The sequence below is a fragment of the Chenopodium quinoa genome, unplaced genomic scaffold, assembly GCF_001683475.1.
Source record: "Chenopodium quinoa cultivar QQ74 unplaced genomic scaffold, ASM168347v1, whole genome shotgun sequence".
Classification (NCBI taxonomy): Eukaryota; Viridiplantae; Streptophyta; class Magnoliopsida; order Caryophyllales; family Amaranthaceae; genus Chenopodium; species Chenopodium quinoa.
In genome coordinates this window covers 96,911-117,431 of record NW_018742904.1, presented here as the reverse complement: position 1 = coordinate 117,431, position 20,521 = coordinate 96,911, and the positions used below count along the sequence as shown (strand labels likewise).

At 33.8% G+C, this 20,521-nt stretch overlaps 2 protein-coding genes across 2 annotated transcripts; one reads left to right on the top strand and one right to left on the bottom strand.

Annotated features, from left to right (window-relative positions):
- Positions 1-4,661: 4,661 nt before the first annotated feature.
- Positions 4,662-6,401, top strand: LOC110727381. The gene is made up of 5 exons (XM_021906944.1): positions 4,662-4,849; positions 5,189-5,278; positions 5,514-5,661; positions 5,768-5,999; positions 6,079-6,401. The coding sequence occupies exons 1-5, from the start codon at positions 4,662-4,664 to the stop codon at positions 6,399-6,401; spliced, it is 981 nt and encodes a 326-aa protein (XP_021762636.1).
- A 4,088-nt stretch (positions 6,402-10,489) lies between these two features.
- On the bottom strand, positions 10,490-18,672 carry LOC110727303 (probable N-acetyl-gamma-glutamyl-phosphate reductase, chloroplastic). Its single transcript, XM_021906864.1, has 14 exons — positions 18,527-18,672; positions 17,398-17,607; positions 16,766-16,873; positions 16,579-16,665; positions 16,365-16,415; positions 16,195-16,266; positions 15,553-15,672; positions 12,581-12,641; positions 12,371-12,451; positions 11,965-12,044; positions 11,799-11,888; positions 11,565-11,693; positions 11,209-11,317; positions 10,490-10,880 (listed from the first exon to the last, which is right to left on the bottom strand). Exons 2-13 carry the CDS (start codon positions 17,584-17,586, stop codon positions 11,210-11,212), a joined length of 1,176 nt encoding a protein of 391 aa, XP_021762556.1. The 5' UTR covers positions 17,587-17,607; positions 18,527-18,672; the 3' UTR covers positions 10,490-10,880; position 11,209.
- Between the last annotated feature and the right edge of the window lie 1,849 nt (positions 18,673-20,521).

The following is a 20,521-nucleotide window of genomic DNA, read 5'->3' as shown; positions in this document are numbered from 1 at the left end:
CGAAGCGGATTCGAGCCTGGTGGCATGTTGATGTTGCCGAACGAAGGCGATTGAATTGGCAATTAGAATGGGGCTTAAATATGGATATGAAGATGTTATCGTTGAGAGTGATTGTCAAGTTGCTATGAATAAACTTTCAAAAGGTGCTACACAACTCACTGAGCTAGAGATGCAATGGAGCAGGGAGCTTCTTATAGAAGTTTGCAATGGAGTCATGTGAGAAGAGAAGGAAATGTGGTGGCACATAATCTTGCTAGTTTTATTCCTTTTGATGTTGAGCAAATTTAGATTGGTTGTATCCTTCCTAAGTAACCCCGTATGTACTTATGGATGCTCTTGCTAGTAATATATAATACTAGTTTTTTGCCCGAGCAACGCTCGGATATTCACAGGGTTTTTTTTTTTTTTTTACAAATTACTCTAAGTTTGTACTTCGTAATTGTTAATAGATTGTGTATACATTTAAATATTTAATTATGCTATCAAATTATTATAGATGTGATACGTTAATGTAGAGTATTTTTATTTTGTAGTTTGCTTACAAGTTATGAATTTTAAATTTAGTTAAAATCCTTCTTTTGTATAACATGGAAAATACATTTTATAGATTAACAATTAAAGATTCAAGAGAATATACATTTTATAGATTAACAATTTAAAAAATATTTTTGTTAAAAAAATAAGGAGAAATATGAGAAAAATTGAAAGAGAATTGATCAGTCTGTATTATTCCATAGAGTGGGGATATATATATACATACAATATAACTAGGGTTTGCTTAGATAACAATAAACCCTAGATCTAGAACATTCCAAAATGATAAAGGAGGATAATGGATATCCACACAACATAATATTTCATAACACTCCCCCTTGGATGTCCATTATCGAAGAGTGTGTCTCGTTAAAACCTTATTAGGAAAAACCCCGTGGGATAAAAACCTAATGAAGGAAAAAGAGTACAACTTTCTTCGTAATACGCTCGATATGCTGCCTCATTAAAAACCTTACCAAGAAAACCCAATGTGGGACAAAACCATGGTCAAGGGAAAAAGAGTGCAGCGCGTATTTTCTCCCCCTGATGAATACATAACTTGAGATTATCTAGTGCTGCAATGAATTCAATATGGCGAGGTGTCTTCTCATATGTAGTAGAATATCATTCCTTGCTCTTCGACCCTCCTAATTTGAATTTGCATCTTCAAGTCTTCACGTGAACATATAAAGTGTCTTCATTTCACCATGTATGGATTTATCTCTATATCATTCCAAACCTTTGTTTGAATAAAGTTACTTTAAACTTATGTGGTAACGCCTTCTTCTGGAGGTCGTGAATAATAGAAATCGATGATCATTATTTGATCAAACATTCCTTAATGACAACAAATGATATTATTAATGTTGCTATTCAATCTTGTATGAATTAATATAACATATTTAATTATATACATTGATCATGGTTCTTCTAGACCATAACAAAACATTCTCACGCATAAGTATTCCATTGATATTCTTTAGACGTTTCATAATTGACATGATTTCTCTCTTGCAAATACAAAATGCAAATCTCACTAACTTTCATATGCTTAGGTTGAGATGTCAATGATGTAGTCACATAGACTTTTCAAGAGTTTGATAATAATTGCAATAAAATTTGTAGGGCTATAAATACGTTGCATATAAGTTCTTCGGGAACTTTTCTTACATGATTCATAAATAATATTAGATCAACGTCATATATAATTTCATCATAATTATAAGCCCATTGGAATATAAATATGTCTTTCCTTCCATCAAATTTGTAAATATGTCTTACTATATATATATTGAACATTTACATATACCACAAATATTATATAGAAACTAATGCATGCAATTTGAGATATAGAAATCATGATAAGATATTGAGCAAAATGTACAATGAGTAATGCATCTAACAACTTCTTACACATGCAATAAGTAATTCATTAACCTATGACTCACACATGCACATGAACATAAGACTCAAAATGATGCAAGACACTATACAGTGTGGATTTAAAAATCCATATTTCATTGGACTTCTGGTCTATAATAAACTTTTGATCATTTTATGTCGACATCAAAATGGACATATATATTTCAGATTCCTTATTCATTAGTCCATGCTATCATGCATATTATATGCACATTATTCATCGGTTCCATTGTGTACCGGCATCATAAAATTCTTTAATGTACATTCTGCATGCTATTTTGTAATGATATCTGAATACATTTTCAATTGGTACGTACCATTATGACTTTCTCATGTCATAGGCCATCTATTATAGTTCAGATATCTATATATATACCACTTCTATTTGGGGTATTTCATACATTATGGTATTAATATACTATTACACTGTTAAAAGTGTTAACTGCACTATCTTGCCACATATCATATCTTTATTTTGGAACCGGTCATCCAACTTACACTTCAGGTGTAGTGATTCAAGTATAATTGGCAAGATTTTATCTCAATATATACACATAATATGACCAAAATGTATCTTCAACGCTATGCAACATGAGTCATAACTGAATACAAAACAAATCATAAATGTGCAACATATCTTGATATTATATAGACAAAAGTTGGCATATAACTTTTCAAACTACCATTATAGGGATCATCAAATTCTTTTCGATTTTCCAACTTTTGCTGATTCTTCTCCCCCTAAGTTGGTAAAATATCTCATTTATAGGGGCGTATAATTCTATACCAACTTAATATTGCATTAAAATACATTTCATGCGAGGATCACAATCAAAATTTATCTCTCAGAAGATTTGTATTAAACAACATTTATCTCTTCTGGAGAAGAATTTCAATGTAGAATCATTTCTTCATTAACTTTACATTGCATGTATATTTATTATTACAATTTCCGTAATATGTTCTCTTCTAGAGATTAATGTCAATGGGGAGACATGTGTTATGCAATTGTCTATTTTCTTATTCTATTTCTTATGTGCTGACATAAAATAGCCCTAATCAAGAATAATGAAATCACTTGTATGTAAAGCCACTATATAGTGATTTCTTGGATCTTTGAAGACCTAAATAGTGTATTTGGTGAGCTTCTGGTCATCTAATACTTGACAATAATATATAAGTAATTTTGATGAGCTTCTGGTCACCTATTACTCTTTCGTATATACAAAAATCAAAACCTATATTAATGCTTGAAATTTTCATCAACATAAATTATTGTACCTCAATCTCAATTTTATGTCTTACCATTTAATTCATTTCATATATCTAACATTGAGAGAGGGTCAACACATTATCAAATGAAACTTCAGGTTTCCATGCATAACGGGTATTTATTGAACCCAGATGGCCTTAATTTAATTATCACATCCAATCAATTTTCCTTTAGTATTTAAATTATGGTTAGTTTCATAATAATGGTGATCACCTTATTAGAGATACTTTATGCATGGCCATGAGTATGATGTGATATAAGTACACCAATGTGTTTCTTTCTACAATTGGCAAGACAATTAACCATACTCCACTGGAGGATTGATTGTAATCTTGATACATGCCAACCTTGTTGGACAACATTTTATACTCTTCTGGAGTACTTTATATAGAGGTTGTTTAGTTCACCTGATTTTAGCTGATCTGATCTGATCTGAACTTATTTTTTCTGATCTGATCTGATCTGAACTTATTTTTTCTGATCAGAACTTATTTTTTCTGATCTGATCTGATCTGAACTTATTTTTTTCTAATTTGACCTTATTTTAATTATTTCAATATTCTACTTTTAATGTTAATTAATATTAATGTTTAATTATTATTATTATTATTGTTATTATTATTATTTCTACTATTATTATTATTATATTATATTATTATTATTATTATATGATATTATATTATTATTATTATATGATATTATATTACTATTATATTATATTATTATTATTATATTATTATATTATTATATTATTATTATTATATTGTATTATATTATTATTATATGATATTATATTACTATTATATTATTATTATTATTATATTATTATATTGTTATTATTATATTATATTGTATTATATTATTATTATATTATATTATATTATATTATTATTATATTATATTATATTATATTATATTATATTATATTATATTATTATTACTATTAAATAATAATAATAATAATAATATCATTATTGTTAATGGAATTGTTTCTAAAATTTCAAAAGGTGAGATTGTTTCTGGAAGATAGGAGCAAAGGTGGGATTATTAGATTTCATTTTCCTTTTTTTTATTTAAGCTTTTATATTTAACTTGTTTAGGGTGTTTAAGTGTTTTTTTATTCATTTGTTCCTCTATTGAACCTTTTTTTCATATACAGAAAAAGACTCTACCGAGTTGGAACCTCTCATAGGTTCTTCTCCCGGATTAGGTGGGGAACAAATTGGTAAAGAAAATGAGGAAAGGTCTGGGGACAGTGATGAAAATATAGGAGATATGGAAATGAGTAGGGGAATAAATAATTCGGATGATGAACATAGCATTTCACCTCCTAAAAGTACCTCGTTGGGGAAACGTAAGAGTGATGGGTGTACTAGTAAACTTAAAAAAAAACAAGAGTAGTAACATTGACTCTTGTATAGAGTTGTTGAAAATGTCTATTGAAACTAATTGTAAGCAAGGGAGTGGTAATAAATATAAAGATGTCTCAGATGCTCTATACAATATTGAGGCTATTGTTCAACAAGGAGAAGGATTTATTTACCAATGTATGAATTTTCTTCATCATGGCGATAATGCAGATTTCTTCTTAGGTCTCCGAAGTGATGATCAGAAGATCATGTATTTGAAGACAGCATTTCAAGATCCAACATTGGGTGGTCCTTAATTAGGTTTTTTGGGGAGATGAGTATTTGAAGTTAACTTTGTCTTATGTTTTCCTATGACTTGTTTTGCACTTTCATATGTTCTTTGTTAGTTATTTGATGTTGTTCTAGTTTTAGTTAAGGTTCCACATATGAAGCTACTATTTTTTCTAACCTTTAGGTTTAAGTAGCTTCATATGATGCTATTGCTTTTCAGGTGATCTAATTAACAAGTTTTAGCCTTTATTTTAAAAGTCATTTTTGATTTAATTTTACAAATTGAATAATGTTGGTATTTAGTTGGCTTATGTTGTAGAATGGATAACACACTTCCAATGTGCTTGACAATTATCGCATTGGAAGAGCTAAAGAGACTTCTTACACCAATTGAGAGATTGCCTCTAAGGTTAGGTGGAGAATCTGGTAGCGAATACATAAACAGACTACTACATGCCCATCCTGATTTATGCAAAGAACAATTGAGATTAGATAGAAACATATTTGTGGATCTTGTTACTTGCATGAAAAATAAAAATTTATTATCGGATGGTCGTTACATATCTGTGGCTGAGCAATTAGGAATATTTTTATATATCATGGCTAAAGGCAGTTCTTATCGTGATGCTGCCGGTCGATTTCAGCACTCTATTGCAACAATTGGGTTGTACTTTAAACAAGTACTGGAAGCAATGGTTCATTTGTCTACCGAGATCATTAAGACCATACCAAAGTTTGACCGTGGTGCCAAAAAAAATAGGTGACAGCACAAAATATTGGCCATATTTCAAGGTATTAAGAAACATTATTATTATCTTGCATTGTCATTATATTATTTTATGCATATACAATATATAATCACTTATAAAATGTATCCTAAATGTTAATGAACTATTAGGATTGTGTTGGAGCATTGGATGGGACTCATATAAATGCAGTTGTAAGCGATGATGATGGTGTGGCACACCGAGGGCGTAAAGGAAAAAAAACATGGAATGTTTTGGCTGCTTGTTCCTTTGATAGGCTTTTCACGTTTATCAACGTTGGATTTGAAGGTAGTGTTCATGATATTACTGTATGGAACCATTGCTTAACTGTACCAGAATTTCGATTTCCCCATCCACCTCCAGGTATAATTTAAAATAGTGTATGTTTTTACTCCATACATGACACTATACTAATATGCTGTATAACTTTATTTTGTAACAGGAAAATATTATCTAGTAGATTCTGGATATCCGAATACCGTTGGATATTTGAGTCCAATAAAAGAAAAAGATATTAGAACCCATTTGCCTGAATTTCGAAATGGTCCACCACCACAAGGCATGCTTGAACTTTTTAATTATTTTCACTCTTCACTTCGAACAACGATCGAGAGATGTTTTGGACAATTAAAAGGTCGATGGAAAATATTGACAATGATGCCACAAATGGACACTAAACATCATTGGCAATTATGGTTGCTACATTCACACTTCACAATTTTATTCGATTACATGAGTTGGATATACCCATTGATAGTGGTATAGAAATCGAACCAAGAGCAGATTATGATTTGTTTAACGAGAATCGTAAAGCTGTAATGAAAGAAGTACAACTTAATATAGCGAAGGAAATTTGGAACGTCTTGAAATGAAAATTATATTTGTAAACGTTTATGATTTGGAGCTTATAATGAAATTTTAATTATTATCGTTTATTGTTTGTGCTATTTAATAACATAGACAATGTTGCTAGTTCAAACAAACGATAAAATCAAATCCGATACATCATAAATCAATAATAATAATAATAATAATAATAATAATAATTTGATCTGAACTTATTTTTTCTGATCTGATCTGATCTGAACTTATTTTTTCTGATCTGATCTGATCTGAACTTATTTTTCCTGATCTGATCTGATCTGAACTTATTTTTTCTGATCTGATCTGATCTGAACTTATTTTTTCTGATCTGATCTGATCTGAACTTATTTTTTCTGATCTGATCTGAACTTATTTTTTCTGAAATAAGTAAAAATAAGGTGAACTAAACAGGGCCATAGTCATAACACATTTTAAAGTACTATAAATGATCTTTTCAGGAGATCCATCATAATGTGTCACTTCCTCAAATTTGTCATTGTTTATTATTGCTCCTTTCCTCTTCCAAGGATTCTTACCGTTGTTACCCTTTGGATTACCACACTTCAGGTGTGCTAGTTTCAATAGCAATTGATCTTGTCCTTCTAGGACATCAACTTAATATGTACATGTATAGCTAGTAAAAAGTTATTTATTCATATCCATTTTCAGGATAGTATCATTCTAAATATTCGATTATCATGTGGCCACCTCTATTATATAAATCGTTGATATTTATGCTAGTGTATGTACCAAACTGACCATCAACATATTTAATTATTCATGTGCTAGGATTACATAAAAACCATGGAATAAACACTATCTCCCCCTAATCCTTGCATGTGGGGGGTATAAAAATAGTCCACCACTCTTTAAATCCCTTACTCCTTTTAAGCCATAAATTTTTGTAGCAATGCATGTATCAAACAAAGCAAAGTTATTCTTTTCCTCTTGCCCAATTACATGAATCTTTATATTGAAGATTCTCAAAAATATGGGCATAGTGAATACATTATTCAACTAATTGATTAATCTTTTCACATTGTTATGCTTAGATTAATTTTATTTCAAATGAAAATTATGTACTCATGTTTGTAATTATTATGAACTTTACATGAATGATAATCATCATGCAACACATCTATCTTTTAATCATAAGGCTCATTCAATTATTGTTTATGAACTTCTCTGGGAATTATTTATCAACATTCATATATATATATATATATATATATATATATATATATATATATATATATATATTATATATATATATATATATATATATATATATATATATATATATATAGATCAAGTTCAATATCTTAAATGTGCACCCAAAAGACAATATTAGAACTAATCAAAAATAATTTGTATGTTTTTCTCTTGACATTGTGTTTATAAAATCATTTTAGTCTTGCGAACGATAGACATTATCAGATCATGTATATATGACCCTTCATTAGTTTAAGGAACTTCAGGTCCTTACGTGCGAACACTTCATGTTCAATTCATACATTATTTCAACGTTATGTATATAGGTATATAATCAAATTCAATCACACATCAATTAATATCTCATATTGCATGTGAAGCAAGAGGGGTTGCATTAACAAAATCTAAAACTGATATTATATTCTCGTTAAATCTGTAACACAATTAATATGTACATATGCGTATTCCGGGACTATCTAAAATAGAAGGTTATTTCTAGTGAGCTAGAAAACTAGCATATATGCTTTAAACAAGGAAGAAGTTTTTAAGATAATTATCGAACCTATAAAAAGGATAATAATGGATACTATACTTCAATAGTCCATATATATTCAACATTTTATTAATCTAAAAGGCAACCATTACCACTAAAAATTAAAATCAAGTTCAAACACTACTACACAAATAATGATATCAATCGTTATATAAAATAATATGAATATTTAAAGCAACGTCTCATTACTACTTATGGAATAGAAAAAACACAATTCAATGCACATAAGAATTGAACATCATAATTCAACCAACTCCAAAATGAGTTCATGTAATTAATTATCGACTAATAGGCTCATGAGAGTTGCTTGATATACAATGGTGTTACAAAGGATTTAACAATGATTATGATACAATATAATTAAATACCATACGCCTATTAGAGTAAAAAAAATGAGACATAAAAAAAATTCGAACAATATATCTACCATCATCCAATAAAGCTTATATAATAATGCTTTATTATAATAAGGTAGCAATGATAATCCTTAATCAAGCATGTGCAATAATAAGGTAGAAATAATCAAGCATACTAATCATGAAATTATAAAGATATATATAAATTTATACATAGTGGTAGGGTGTTAGCATTCTGCAACGTCTTCGGTGCATGCAAGATATCAAATTGCACTCGTCATGCATATGAGAAGATTATACAAACTATTTAGTCATTTATTTTAATAGAAGCAAGCACAAGTAGCACTATATACCACAAATTCAACAAGTGGTGCATACCATATATACTTTGCATTAATGGAAAACATACATGTTTGATAAATTGAAATATAGTTCTAATCATAAATTTTAAGAAAGCAAACTAACAAAGAACAAATAAATGAAAACACTGACAACAAGCTCTGTTTTGACAACAGATTCAACCTTATACTTTGCAAGCCTTATAGATTCAACCTTATACTTTGCAAGCCTTATATTACCTCCCTTGGGGCTTTATGAACACTGTCACTACCAACATAGGTTGATCTATTGGGTATACTCTTGGATTAGTCAATTACGGATATACCAATCTTAATAAGTATACTTAATAAATTTCGTTCAAATTAATCCAGTAAGTACAAAACACTTACCTCGATGATTATTGGTTTTCCTCATTTTTTTTTTCGCTTAATCAAATAGGGTTGAATTCCACAGGGTATGTATTGTTAATAATTATCGTATCATAGCCAAAAGAGAAAATAATAATAAATTATTATATTATAATTTAGTAGTATCATAAACTACAACACAAAATATAAAGATTAGCATAGGAAGTTAATTTGATCTTATTATATATCAATAAAGTGATAAAATAACATAATCGATCGATTTACCGACTTAATGAGCAGCAATGGTCTTGATAAATAAGTCCAAGGTCACGCCATTACGATCAATAAATATCTCAAAAGCATTAATGGTATTTGCCGATCATGCTACAAAATTCTATACTAAATCAAAGTCATAGTAACAAAAAAAGAACTAACCAATACGATACAATGCAATATAAATAAAACATAATTTGTGCACATGTGAATAGGATAATCAAAAATTCAATCCTGATGCCAAATTAAATCCATAACCATAATAGATATTATTAAATAAATTATAAGGAATAGCCACATATACCTGTTTGGTGGTAACTGGTTTTAGAGTAGGATAACTTGATTTAATTGGTTAGAGCTTTGGTGCTAATAACGTGTTATAAAAATAAGGAGAAATATGAGAGAAATTGAGAGAGAATTGATCAGTCTGATTATTCCATAGAGTGGGGATATATATATACATACAATATAATTAGGGTTTGCTTAGATAACAATAAACCCTAGATCTAGAACATTCCAAAATGACAAAGGAGGATAATGGATATCCACACAACATAATATTTCATAACAATTATATATATTCAAAGTTGTTATTGTTCTAATTTTTAGACTGCATATTCTCTCTCTCTCTCTTCCTCTTTTTTTTTTTTTTTTTTTGTATTATTTTTTTTTTATCAATTATCTTATTATTTTTTAAGGAAAAAGAAAAAATAGTTTTTGGCGGGAAAATGACGCGACACGTATGCTATTAGGATAATCCTAGTGATTACTTTATTTTTTATTTTTTTTGAAAAAAATCCTGGTGATTACTTTAGTATATAGTATCGATTTGCTACCCTTCAACAAAAAAAAAAAGAAAAAAAAAACTTAGCTGAACAGTGAACACTATTTTAAGATTTAAGACTTCGATGAAAACCAAAAAGGAAATTTATTTCTCATCTTTCACTTCATAGGAAAAAAATTATTAAAATTTGCACCAAAAAAAAAAAGAAATAATATGATAAATTTATCTAGGCTTTCCAATCTGCAGTGAACAACAACCAAAGATAAAACAGCAACTTTAACTTGAGCTTCCCTCAACAGGATCCAATGTCCCTCAAAACTACATGATACGGAAAGGACTTTTCTGTGTGTGGAGAGGGGAGAGAAGGATTTAGTTGCATGGTACAAGAAATCATCAGCATCGTTGGATTGTCCCACCGGTTACAAGTTACAACAACAATCGAAGCCTGAATCCCTCTCACTGGACACAGCAAAAAAAACAGCATCATTGGCAATCCACAACCAATTGACATTATACCTGCAAGGATGCGACAGTTAATGATCAAGAAGTAAGTTCACATGTTTTCAGGAACTAAATCTTAAGTCATAATGCTTGTCTCTCAATAACATGTAGTCTAAAAGACCTCAACTAAATAAAAATTAAAAGTTTTTGAAAGCTTTGATGCATATGACATTAGGCTTAATTAAAAAAAGAAAGCAACTAGTACAGCGAGAAATATGCTCAAACATAATTCTATCATAACATATAATTTTTTTTGGCATCATCAACCAGTTGGTTTATTGCACGTGGACTTAGTAGCATACAGAATACAGAATATAAGACATCATATGTAACAGAAATATACCCTAAGGAAAGAGAGGCTGATACAGTAGCCCTGTATTCTCTGGGTATCCCATCATTAAGTTCAGATTTTGTATGGCTTGACCTGATGCTCCCTTCACAAGATTATCAATCTGCAGGACAAGCTTACAGAACTCAAATGCTACTGGAGGAGATGCAAGAAAGAACACAGAACACATACAAAATAACAATGTATCAAATCTCACTTAGTAGTGACAAAATATAAGAATTTTTTTTGATCTGGGCACTACTCGAAGAGCAGGCTGAAGATTCTCAAATATCATCTTCAAATAAAGGAATAGGCATCTATTTGTGCAGTGAAGGAAACAATTAAACAATTTTGAGTGTTTTGAAACATACAACAGATATTATAATTGCTCTCCCAGGGATCCTATCAGGAAAGACATTCATATAACAGTAATTCGATCCACGGACATTTCGAGTGTGTGGAACAACACCTTTCTCCAACAAGAAAACAAATTCTTCATTCTGCAAGAAATGAAATAAAGAACTGAAAATACTGAAGATGAAAGTCAGGTGAATAGTTGACACTTGACAGGCATTTTGATTATATCAAATTATGTCTAGGAGTACCTCAGAAAAGTGTTTTAACTGTTCATAGAGATCATCAACAGTCACTCCTGAAGTCATCTGAACGTATATAGTGGATTGCATACCCCGACTCTGCAGACAAGCAAAGGTTACATTTCCAAGCAGGAAAGTTCTATAAAAAAAGAATTCACACTGAAACAAAAACTACCATTGGCATCAAGTGTGGAGTGAAGCTGACAGTTACTTTTGATTCTGCAACATCTGACAGCCCTTGCTCTATTTCTGGAACTGAAAAACAAAGAGCAAAGTGTTTAGCAGCTTATAAAACAAATCTATTCTTTATAAGAATGATTTTCAATCCTAAACAAACTTTCAGGTAGTGACAACAACACACTATAAAAGACTACATACAAAAAAGATGTAACAAAGAAAGCAATGAATTGGATAACAATGAAACTAGTGATTCATCTTCCAAAGACCTAGATAGTAATTACAGACCTAAAAAGCTGTTTGAAAGAAAAATGTACAAAAACAATCAAGTCTACAACAAAAACTTCAGCATAGCTCACTTTAACAATAGACCTTGAAAACTTTAGTGGCCATCAAATACTGACCATGACGATGTCTTGTAACACCATATGCATGAATTCCTTCAGCTACTTCGGTATATAGATTAGCCTCCTTTGCACCGCGTCCTACAATATGAACCACTAATAAAGCAATTGCAACAAGATCTGATAAAATTTAATCCCATTTCCCTGGTGAAATGGTACGGGCGGAATTTGTTGAAAGAACAAAAACTGAATTTTAAGCATCATACTAACCTGCCCCACTGACACCAGACTTTGCATCAATAATTATGTTACTGTACTCTATAAGATTAGCCTGCAAGGCAAAATACCAAATAAGAAAATACACAAGTTGAAGCTTCAGATAGACATCTATACCACCCCCACTTTCTTCAACGTTCAACAACGATTTCTATCACTGTTCGAACGAATAGGGGAAGCTCGAGAGTAAAGACGTATTAGTAGGCTTACTTGCTATTGCTTGCAAGACAGTGAAGTAGACTAATAGACAGTTTCAACACCCTTAAATCTTCATCCATCAAAACCTCACCCATCCTCACTTAATTGGGGGTACGATTGGTAGGTGAAGATTTTATTGTCGTGCATCTCCTAAATGTTCTAAAAATTGTTCAAGTGCATGTCCCTGCATAGTCTTCTCATCTATTCACTTTTCCTGAACTTAACTCTACCTTCCCCCCACCCCACTACCTCAACACAAACTCTAAATGTAACTAAGACTTGAAATGATGTTAGGAAAAGCTCCTGTTTTTAACATGAATCTCTCATGTACCTATTTGAAGCATTTAACTGTTAATATTATGGCTGTGATTTACATATCTTAATCATGAATCTTATGCCCCACTGACATGTCACTATTGTAATGCAAATCAATCTTTGAAATCCTTATTGGTTAGATTAATAGCCTGAAGCTAAACAATAGAAGGTGAAATAGTGTTATGGACTGTTTTTCTGATTGTAAATATTGTATAAATTCTAAGAATTAATAAAGATGAAGGCTTGATAATTTAATTGATAATGGCTGAAAGCTTACAAAGGTAGTAGGTTTAGCCTACAACTCTCCTATTAGCAACTTGAGGTTGCCACTCTCTATTTCCAATAACCCAATTCATGCCTCCTTCTTTCTCCCATCTCTCTATTTATACTAAGGCTAAAACTTACTAACCTAATAATACTAGACTTCCCAAATTGCCCTCCTAAAGTTAGTCTATTACATTACGGACCCCGTAAACTTTCACCTTGTCCTCAAGGTGGTTTATAATCAGCAGTTGAATCTCGGCCTTGGTAACATCGATCTCCAATCCAACTCTTGAATGGGCCAAAACTGAAAATGAGCAGCCATGAGAGTTGTTGCTCATTGGAAAGAATTGGTATTCCCTTCAATGGCTTATTTGTAACAGAAAAAAACTCAGTGGTTTGCCATGAGAGGTAATTGACTTTTGGGTGAAGTGGTGTGTGCTGTGAGATAGCAATCATAGCATGTGTGCAAGTTGAAGGGAAATAAAGTATAGCTTGGTCCTTGGATCTGGTTGGAAAACATTTGAGTAGGTGGGGGATATAACAATCAATCTTGAGCCCACACTTTAGTGGAAGAACTGATTTTAGAAAATTACAAGAAATGGGCTTTAGAACATGAATGGTAAAATTAAGCCGTCTTGTAGTGTACCCAAGGAAAAGTCCGGCTTCATAAACTAAATTCATTTCTAGGGTTGAGAAAACATCACGTGATGGTCGTGATCCACTTAGTCCCTTCACGTTTCTTGAAAGTTGCTTCTGGACCCTACCAAATAACCCTTACGCTTTTCCGCCCTCACCACTGCCTGCAAGCGAACCTGGTCCACTTCTACCCAAAACACCACCACCGCTACAAACACTAGAGAACTCACCACCCCTCTCTGCAACCATTGGTGATGGCGAATCTCTTTCCCAGGTAGACCCACCTCAACTTACACTGATTCTCCCACCACCTTGCCGGCACACTTCACCGTCTTCTCCGGTGGACCTACCTGGGCCACCCCTGATCCGCTACCGTCGGCACCCCCCTTCTCGATTTTTCCCTGGTAACCATCTGAGACACCAATAAGTTTCCTTCTCCATCTACCCCCCCCTCAAATTCGTTGTGAACACCACCAGCAAGACCACGAAATCCACCACCACATTCACCGGCAAAGTTACCTTGGCCTCCACCCTTAAACCCATCTCCAAAATCTCCCAATTTCATGATTTTTCTCGATGCATCCAGTGGCTGCCTTCCCCGTCCCCAGTCCGTCCATGGTGTTCACCTTCATGACCCTCATGTACTTGGTTTGCCGGAATTCGCACCCCCTTTCCACCACTATCTTGGTTTTGCTCTCCCTTGAGGTTGACAAACGATGGGTTTTGACTCGCTTGCCTTCTGGCCGTCATGGCCCTAATCTGTTTCCTACCCTCAAGTCGAGTGACGTTGTCCTCGACGTCTTCCTCACTCTTCTTCTCAGCCTCTAGTGCGACGGAGCAGTGTTCTACCAATGACTTCTGGGCTACTGCAACCCCTTGAGTTGCGGCATTCTCTGAAACAGTGGAAGACGACGCTGGTGGTAGGCTCCTCTAGAGATCCCAATTTGCCTTCCCTCTCCAGCCTCATATCCAAGCCGCTGAAATCCTCTTCCTGATAGCCTCCATTGCTTGGGCGACCACTGCCTCCACAACCCTTTTAATTGACTCCTCAAAGTCTAACATTTTTTTTAAATAATCGGAGGGTGGCTGTTTTCGGTGACGGAATGTCCAGGAACACCGCTCTGATACCAATTGTTATGGACTATTTTTTTGATTGTAAATATTGCATGAATTCTAAGAATTAATAAAGATAAAGGCTTGATAATTTGATTGATAATGGTTGAAAGCTTACAAAGGTAGTAGGTTTAGCCTACAACTCTCCTATTAGCAACTTGAGGTTGCCACTCTCTATTTCCAATAACCTAATTCATGCCTCGTTCTTCTTTCTCCCATATCTCTATATATACTAAGGCTAAAAACTACTAACCTAATAATACTAGACTTCCCAAATTGCCCCCCTAAAGTTAGTCTATTACAAATAGTAATGTCATACACTCATACAAATTCATGTTCCTCTTTATATAAATCTTCTTTACATTCTACAAAACCATTCATGAGCCAAAACCTTAAAAAAGGTCAAAGCAGATCTTTTGAAGCAGATAGAAATTGCTAACCTTTAACAAGGGAACAAGAGGGAGCTGAATCGAAGTTGGGTAACAACCAGGGTTAGCAACTAGCCGAGCATTCTGAATTTCTTGCCTTAATATTTCTGTTAAACCATATACAGCTTCTTTCTGGGGGCAAGAAAACAAACAAATTTCAAAGAAGAGAGAAAAAAAAAAAAAAGAAAAGACAATAGACGTGTTGATGAGTGCAAAAGGTCAAACAAGGAAATTTCACAACATTTTAGAACAATGAACAATATTGATAACAGTCTTAGTTATTAGAGAACAATATGGACTGGTTATCTCAGGTTAATCATAAACGTCTAATATAGATCAGAGACACCTGGCATGTCCAAACAATAAAAACTCCATGAGAGAGTATAATTGATAAAATTGTTATTTTTTGACTTAAGAAGGATTTTTCATGCCATTGCTTCTAGAAAGGGCTTAAATACAGTAGATGTGTAAGCTTTAGCTAAGACACATCATATGATGTTTTACAAGTGAAACCATCAGATTTGCCTTTGCTTTATTGTATGTCTGAAAGACTTCATAGATCATACAGGAAAGCTGTATAGATTGGTCAGAATTTGGTAATGACTAGAAGTATGGTACAAATAAATTATCCAAAAACACTAATAATTGACATACCTGTAATTCCGGTGCTCTGTGAGGTTGACCATACCATTCCTCATATTCAGCAGTATCTCGCAGTCGGAAATCCTTCACAACCATTCACATTCAAGCAGTTAAATTCCACATGTATACAAATATACACTAAAATAGAAAGTGATAAAGAAACATCAACATTGGACACATACAGCGGAAAGATCAACAACTTTTAGCGAGCCAGGAAGTGCTTTAATAATATCCTGGACAAGAAATGAACAAAAAAAAAAAAGGAGGATGTTACATGTTGATGTCAAACTGAAGTGAAATTGGTCACAAGGACATATGAAGTTTTTGCCCCACTGACTTCAATCCAGTAGATAAGATCTTATCGTGCAAAGCTTATTATGTAAGCCAGGGGAAAACCTGTGTTGTGCCATGGGGCAAACAACAGAACACAGCATCAACTTTTGAAAAGTCTGCATCACTGACAGCAACCAAATTTGGCAAATCCTGCAAAGAAGAAGATCAACATTTTCATTGACAGGTTCATCAAAAACTAAAGCAGAAGAACAAACTAGCAAAAGTGAAACAAAGTACAATTACTTCATACCTGGGTGATCAAATGTGGAAATACTGAAGCAATTGATTGACCAGCCTTTCTATCAGCAGTCATCACAGAAATACCAAAGTACGGATGATTGGCGAGCAAACGAACAATCTAAAAGAAGGAACAAATGTAGAAAGTCAGTTAACAAATGAGCACATACATCTCAAATCAAGCAACAACATTAAAGCTACACTACGAACGTAAAACATAAGAGGTTCTCTCAATCTTTATGCAAGAGAAACAACACAATCTAATGAGTTAAAAAATTAACTAAGTACTGTAATAATTTGAAGAAACAAGTACACTATATTACTCCGTACTTCAACTCTTCATTTCGCATCAAGTACTTGTGTTAGATGAATAAAACACACACTTCATTTTAGACCAAATATGCAAAATCCTATAACCTAGTCATGCCGAGTCCAAGTAACCCATTAATGTTCTTTTTTTATTTTTAGAGATACACAAACAATATATACTTCGTATATCATTATTCCAATAAAATGTTTGCACCAGCTACATACTAGTAAGATCGCTATTGCTACTTATAAATCAAACATATACATGCAGAATAGAGAATTCATTTTGCTATTAAACATGAATTTTTATAAATCAAGTACATAAGAAATTATTACCTCGGAACCAGTGTAACCACTAGCACCAAGAACACCAATTTGAATACTTTTCTGCAAATTAAACTTCTCATAAGATTGCAAATTCTTTGGAGCTGAAACTACACAGGCTTGAACCTGAGCCCGGGCAGAAGGGGCGGCCGCCCTGGACCCATGGAGATAAAGTCCACTGTCATACTTCCATCCCAACATTGAAGAGTTATATACAAAAGGCTGCAACATATTAGCAACCAAAGTTGACTACATTATTCAAATTACGCTCTAAAAACCACATAAAAATTCTTCTTGCTTAAGAATATCAACATATGGTGCACATAGCAAAATTCTAGCGAAATAATCGTTCATTAAAATCTTTCACAACTTCAATAATTATAACTAATAGTTAAATACAGTGACAGATCCAAGATTTGAGGGAATGGGGGTACAAACTCAATAAAAAACATTAAAATAATTCTATTAAAATAAAAAGTTCAATACCATATTTTTTTTAACATAATTCGTATTACAATTAATTAAGAGAGAAAGATTTACACAAGTTTTAAATTAAATTTAACAATTGCATACGCCGAGTTTTCATATTGGCAGCTTTTAATTACATCATCACTAACTTGCAAAAACAAGTCCCTCTCACTAAATGAAACTAAAAAATGTTCAAAAATTGGTCACTCGTGCTACTCCGCAATTTGTTTTTCACAATAGTCATCGAGGGAAAAAAACTCTTTCCACACTTGCAATTGCAACCGAAAGTATCAAGGCTAGTTTTTAAAAGTAAATAAACTAGTCTATATGAATTGTGTTTCTCGGTTTCAACTAACATCATGGATAATCCCCAAAATCCTTCCAAAAGTATTCTACATTTTGTTTATCATCTTCCAATTCTAGCATATAAAATCAAAACCCATAATAAGTCTAAATCTAATAGCCAATTCTACTGTCATTTCTTTGAACAGATGGTGGGCATGATTCCAAATAGGAAAAAGCAAGGAGATTTTCAAATATTCCATAGCATTTAGCATTGCAATACCGATAGAAATACCCAATTTCATTATCAACTATCTCGAAAAATACATAATTTTAGGGATATTTGATTCAATGGAAATTGATACGATGATAACAACAACAAACAACTTACCTTAGAAGCTGCTTCAATGAAGGATACAAGAATTAGATTCAACGGAGAACGCTTCAATGGAGAACGTTGAGTGCGCTTCACTGAAATAACGTTGAGGAGAGAGGTAGGAATGGAGGGCTTGGACCCCCGTTATAATATGGGGCTTGGACCCCCGTTAAAACCCATGACCCGCCACAGTCATAATATGGGTTAGATCCATCTAATAAATAAATGGGGCTGATTGTCTAATTATGGAGCACGGCGGGCTTTACAAGGGTTTTAAGTAAACCTATTTTAAAGGTATTAATTTTCTTTGATTCTTCCATTTCTCAAATATTCCCTCCGTTTCGTATTATTCGCAACACTTTTTTTTTCATCCGTTTCATATTAAATTCAACACTTCTATATATGGAAAGTGTTTTGGGTAAAAATACCCTAGGCCACGTGGACCAATCAAATGGTGACACATGACACCTTAAGAGAGGTTCAAAGGAACCAATCCTCTCTTGACACATGGCACGCCCAATCATTGGGAAAAGATGACCTTTCTGGCCCAATTCTCGAGATACCCCACCATTCCTAGGTTTCCGTAACCTAGGATGGTGGCATGCATTTCGAAACCCTATAAATAGGGAGATGTTCCCACCTGGGAGCATATTCAGAAAAATATTCACAAAAATAGAGCAATCATTAATTGCAGATATTCTCTCGGAATCCGAGAAAATACTTTACTTTCTGCTCTTTTTACAGACTCCATACACGTTCTAACTTGATCGTCGGAGGCGGAACTCCAACCAATCGGAGTCTCCGTTGTTTTGCAGGTACAGGCGCTCAGAATCCAGTCTTGGTGTTGTAACTTTTCCAAGGGACACAGAAAACCCTGAAACATTTGGCGCCGTCTGTGGGGAGAGTACTTCTAAGATGGCTTCACATGAGTCTATACCACCTCCTAATGAGAAACGGCCTACGACCGACTTTATGGTCTATACAGACCAAGACAGTGATGACGACATCGATGTTGAAACCTATGTGGCCCCAAACGGGTCACTCAGAACCAGACGCACCCGTCCGATGGAAACAAGGGAACGGGGCGAAGATCAAGCTAGTCCAAGCGAGCCAATCAGACAGCCGTCTGGACAACCCCAGGTGGCAGTAGGCGCAGCCCCCGTTACTAGAGACGAATTCATGAAATTCATGACAAGTTTCAAAGGGGAAATCAAGGACCTAATCGACAAAAAGACGGCTGGCACCAGTAGGGGTCAGTCGGCCAAGAAACCTTCTCCCTCAAGGACGAAGAAGACTATCAAAGATCGTGTGCCTACTCCTCATCCTAAACCAAAGGAGAGGGACTGGCCCATGGTTGATTTGTCCAAAATTCGATTTCCTGAAATAGGGAAGAAGAAGGCCATCCGACAAGTTCAGCCGGATGGATCAAAGAAGACTTATTCGAATGCCCGGATGTTAATTAATCCAGCAAAAGAAAAGTCAACAACTGTCTGAGTCGGCCTCAACGTCGACTTACCCAGACAGCTTTCAGAATACCTCGATGAGGTATTCACAATCAAACCGAGAGGGTCAGTTAGGCAGCCTATTCGTGCACTCTGGCCCTCAGATAATCCATTCAGCTCTGTATGTGCCTCAACAGCCATACATGCCGTATGGGCAACAATATATGCAGTCGACTCTCTTTGGGGGTCAGGCGGCACAGAATGTCCAACCTTTGGACTGGCAGCTTCGTCTGCTCAAACTTGGGGAACAACCTTCTGCGTTCTCCAAGGAGATAACCAAGGCGGCCCAGCCGGCCAAGGTTAAAAATGTGTTGGTGTACTTATGATGGTACCACGAACCCTGAAGACCACCTGATGGGCTACACCAACCTCATGTACCTACAGGGGTTGGACGATACCACCTGGTGCCGATGCTTCCCGACAACATTGAAGGGCATTGCCCAACGATGGTTTGGCAACCTGCCAGCCGAATGCATAAACAACTTCAAGACGCTTGCGTACTTGTTTA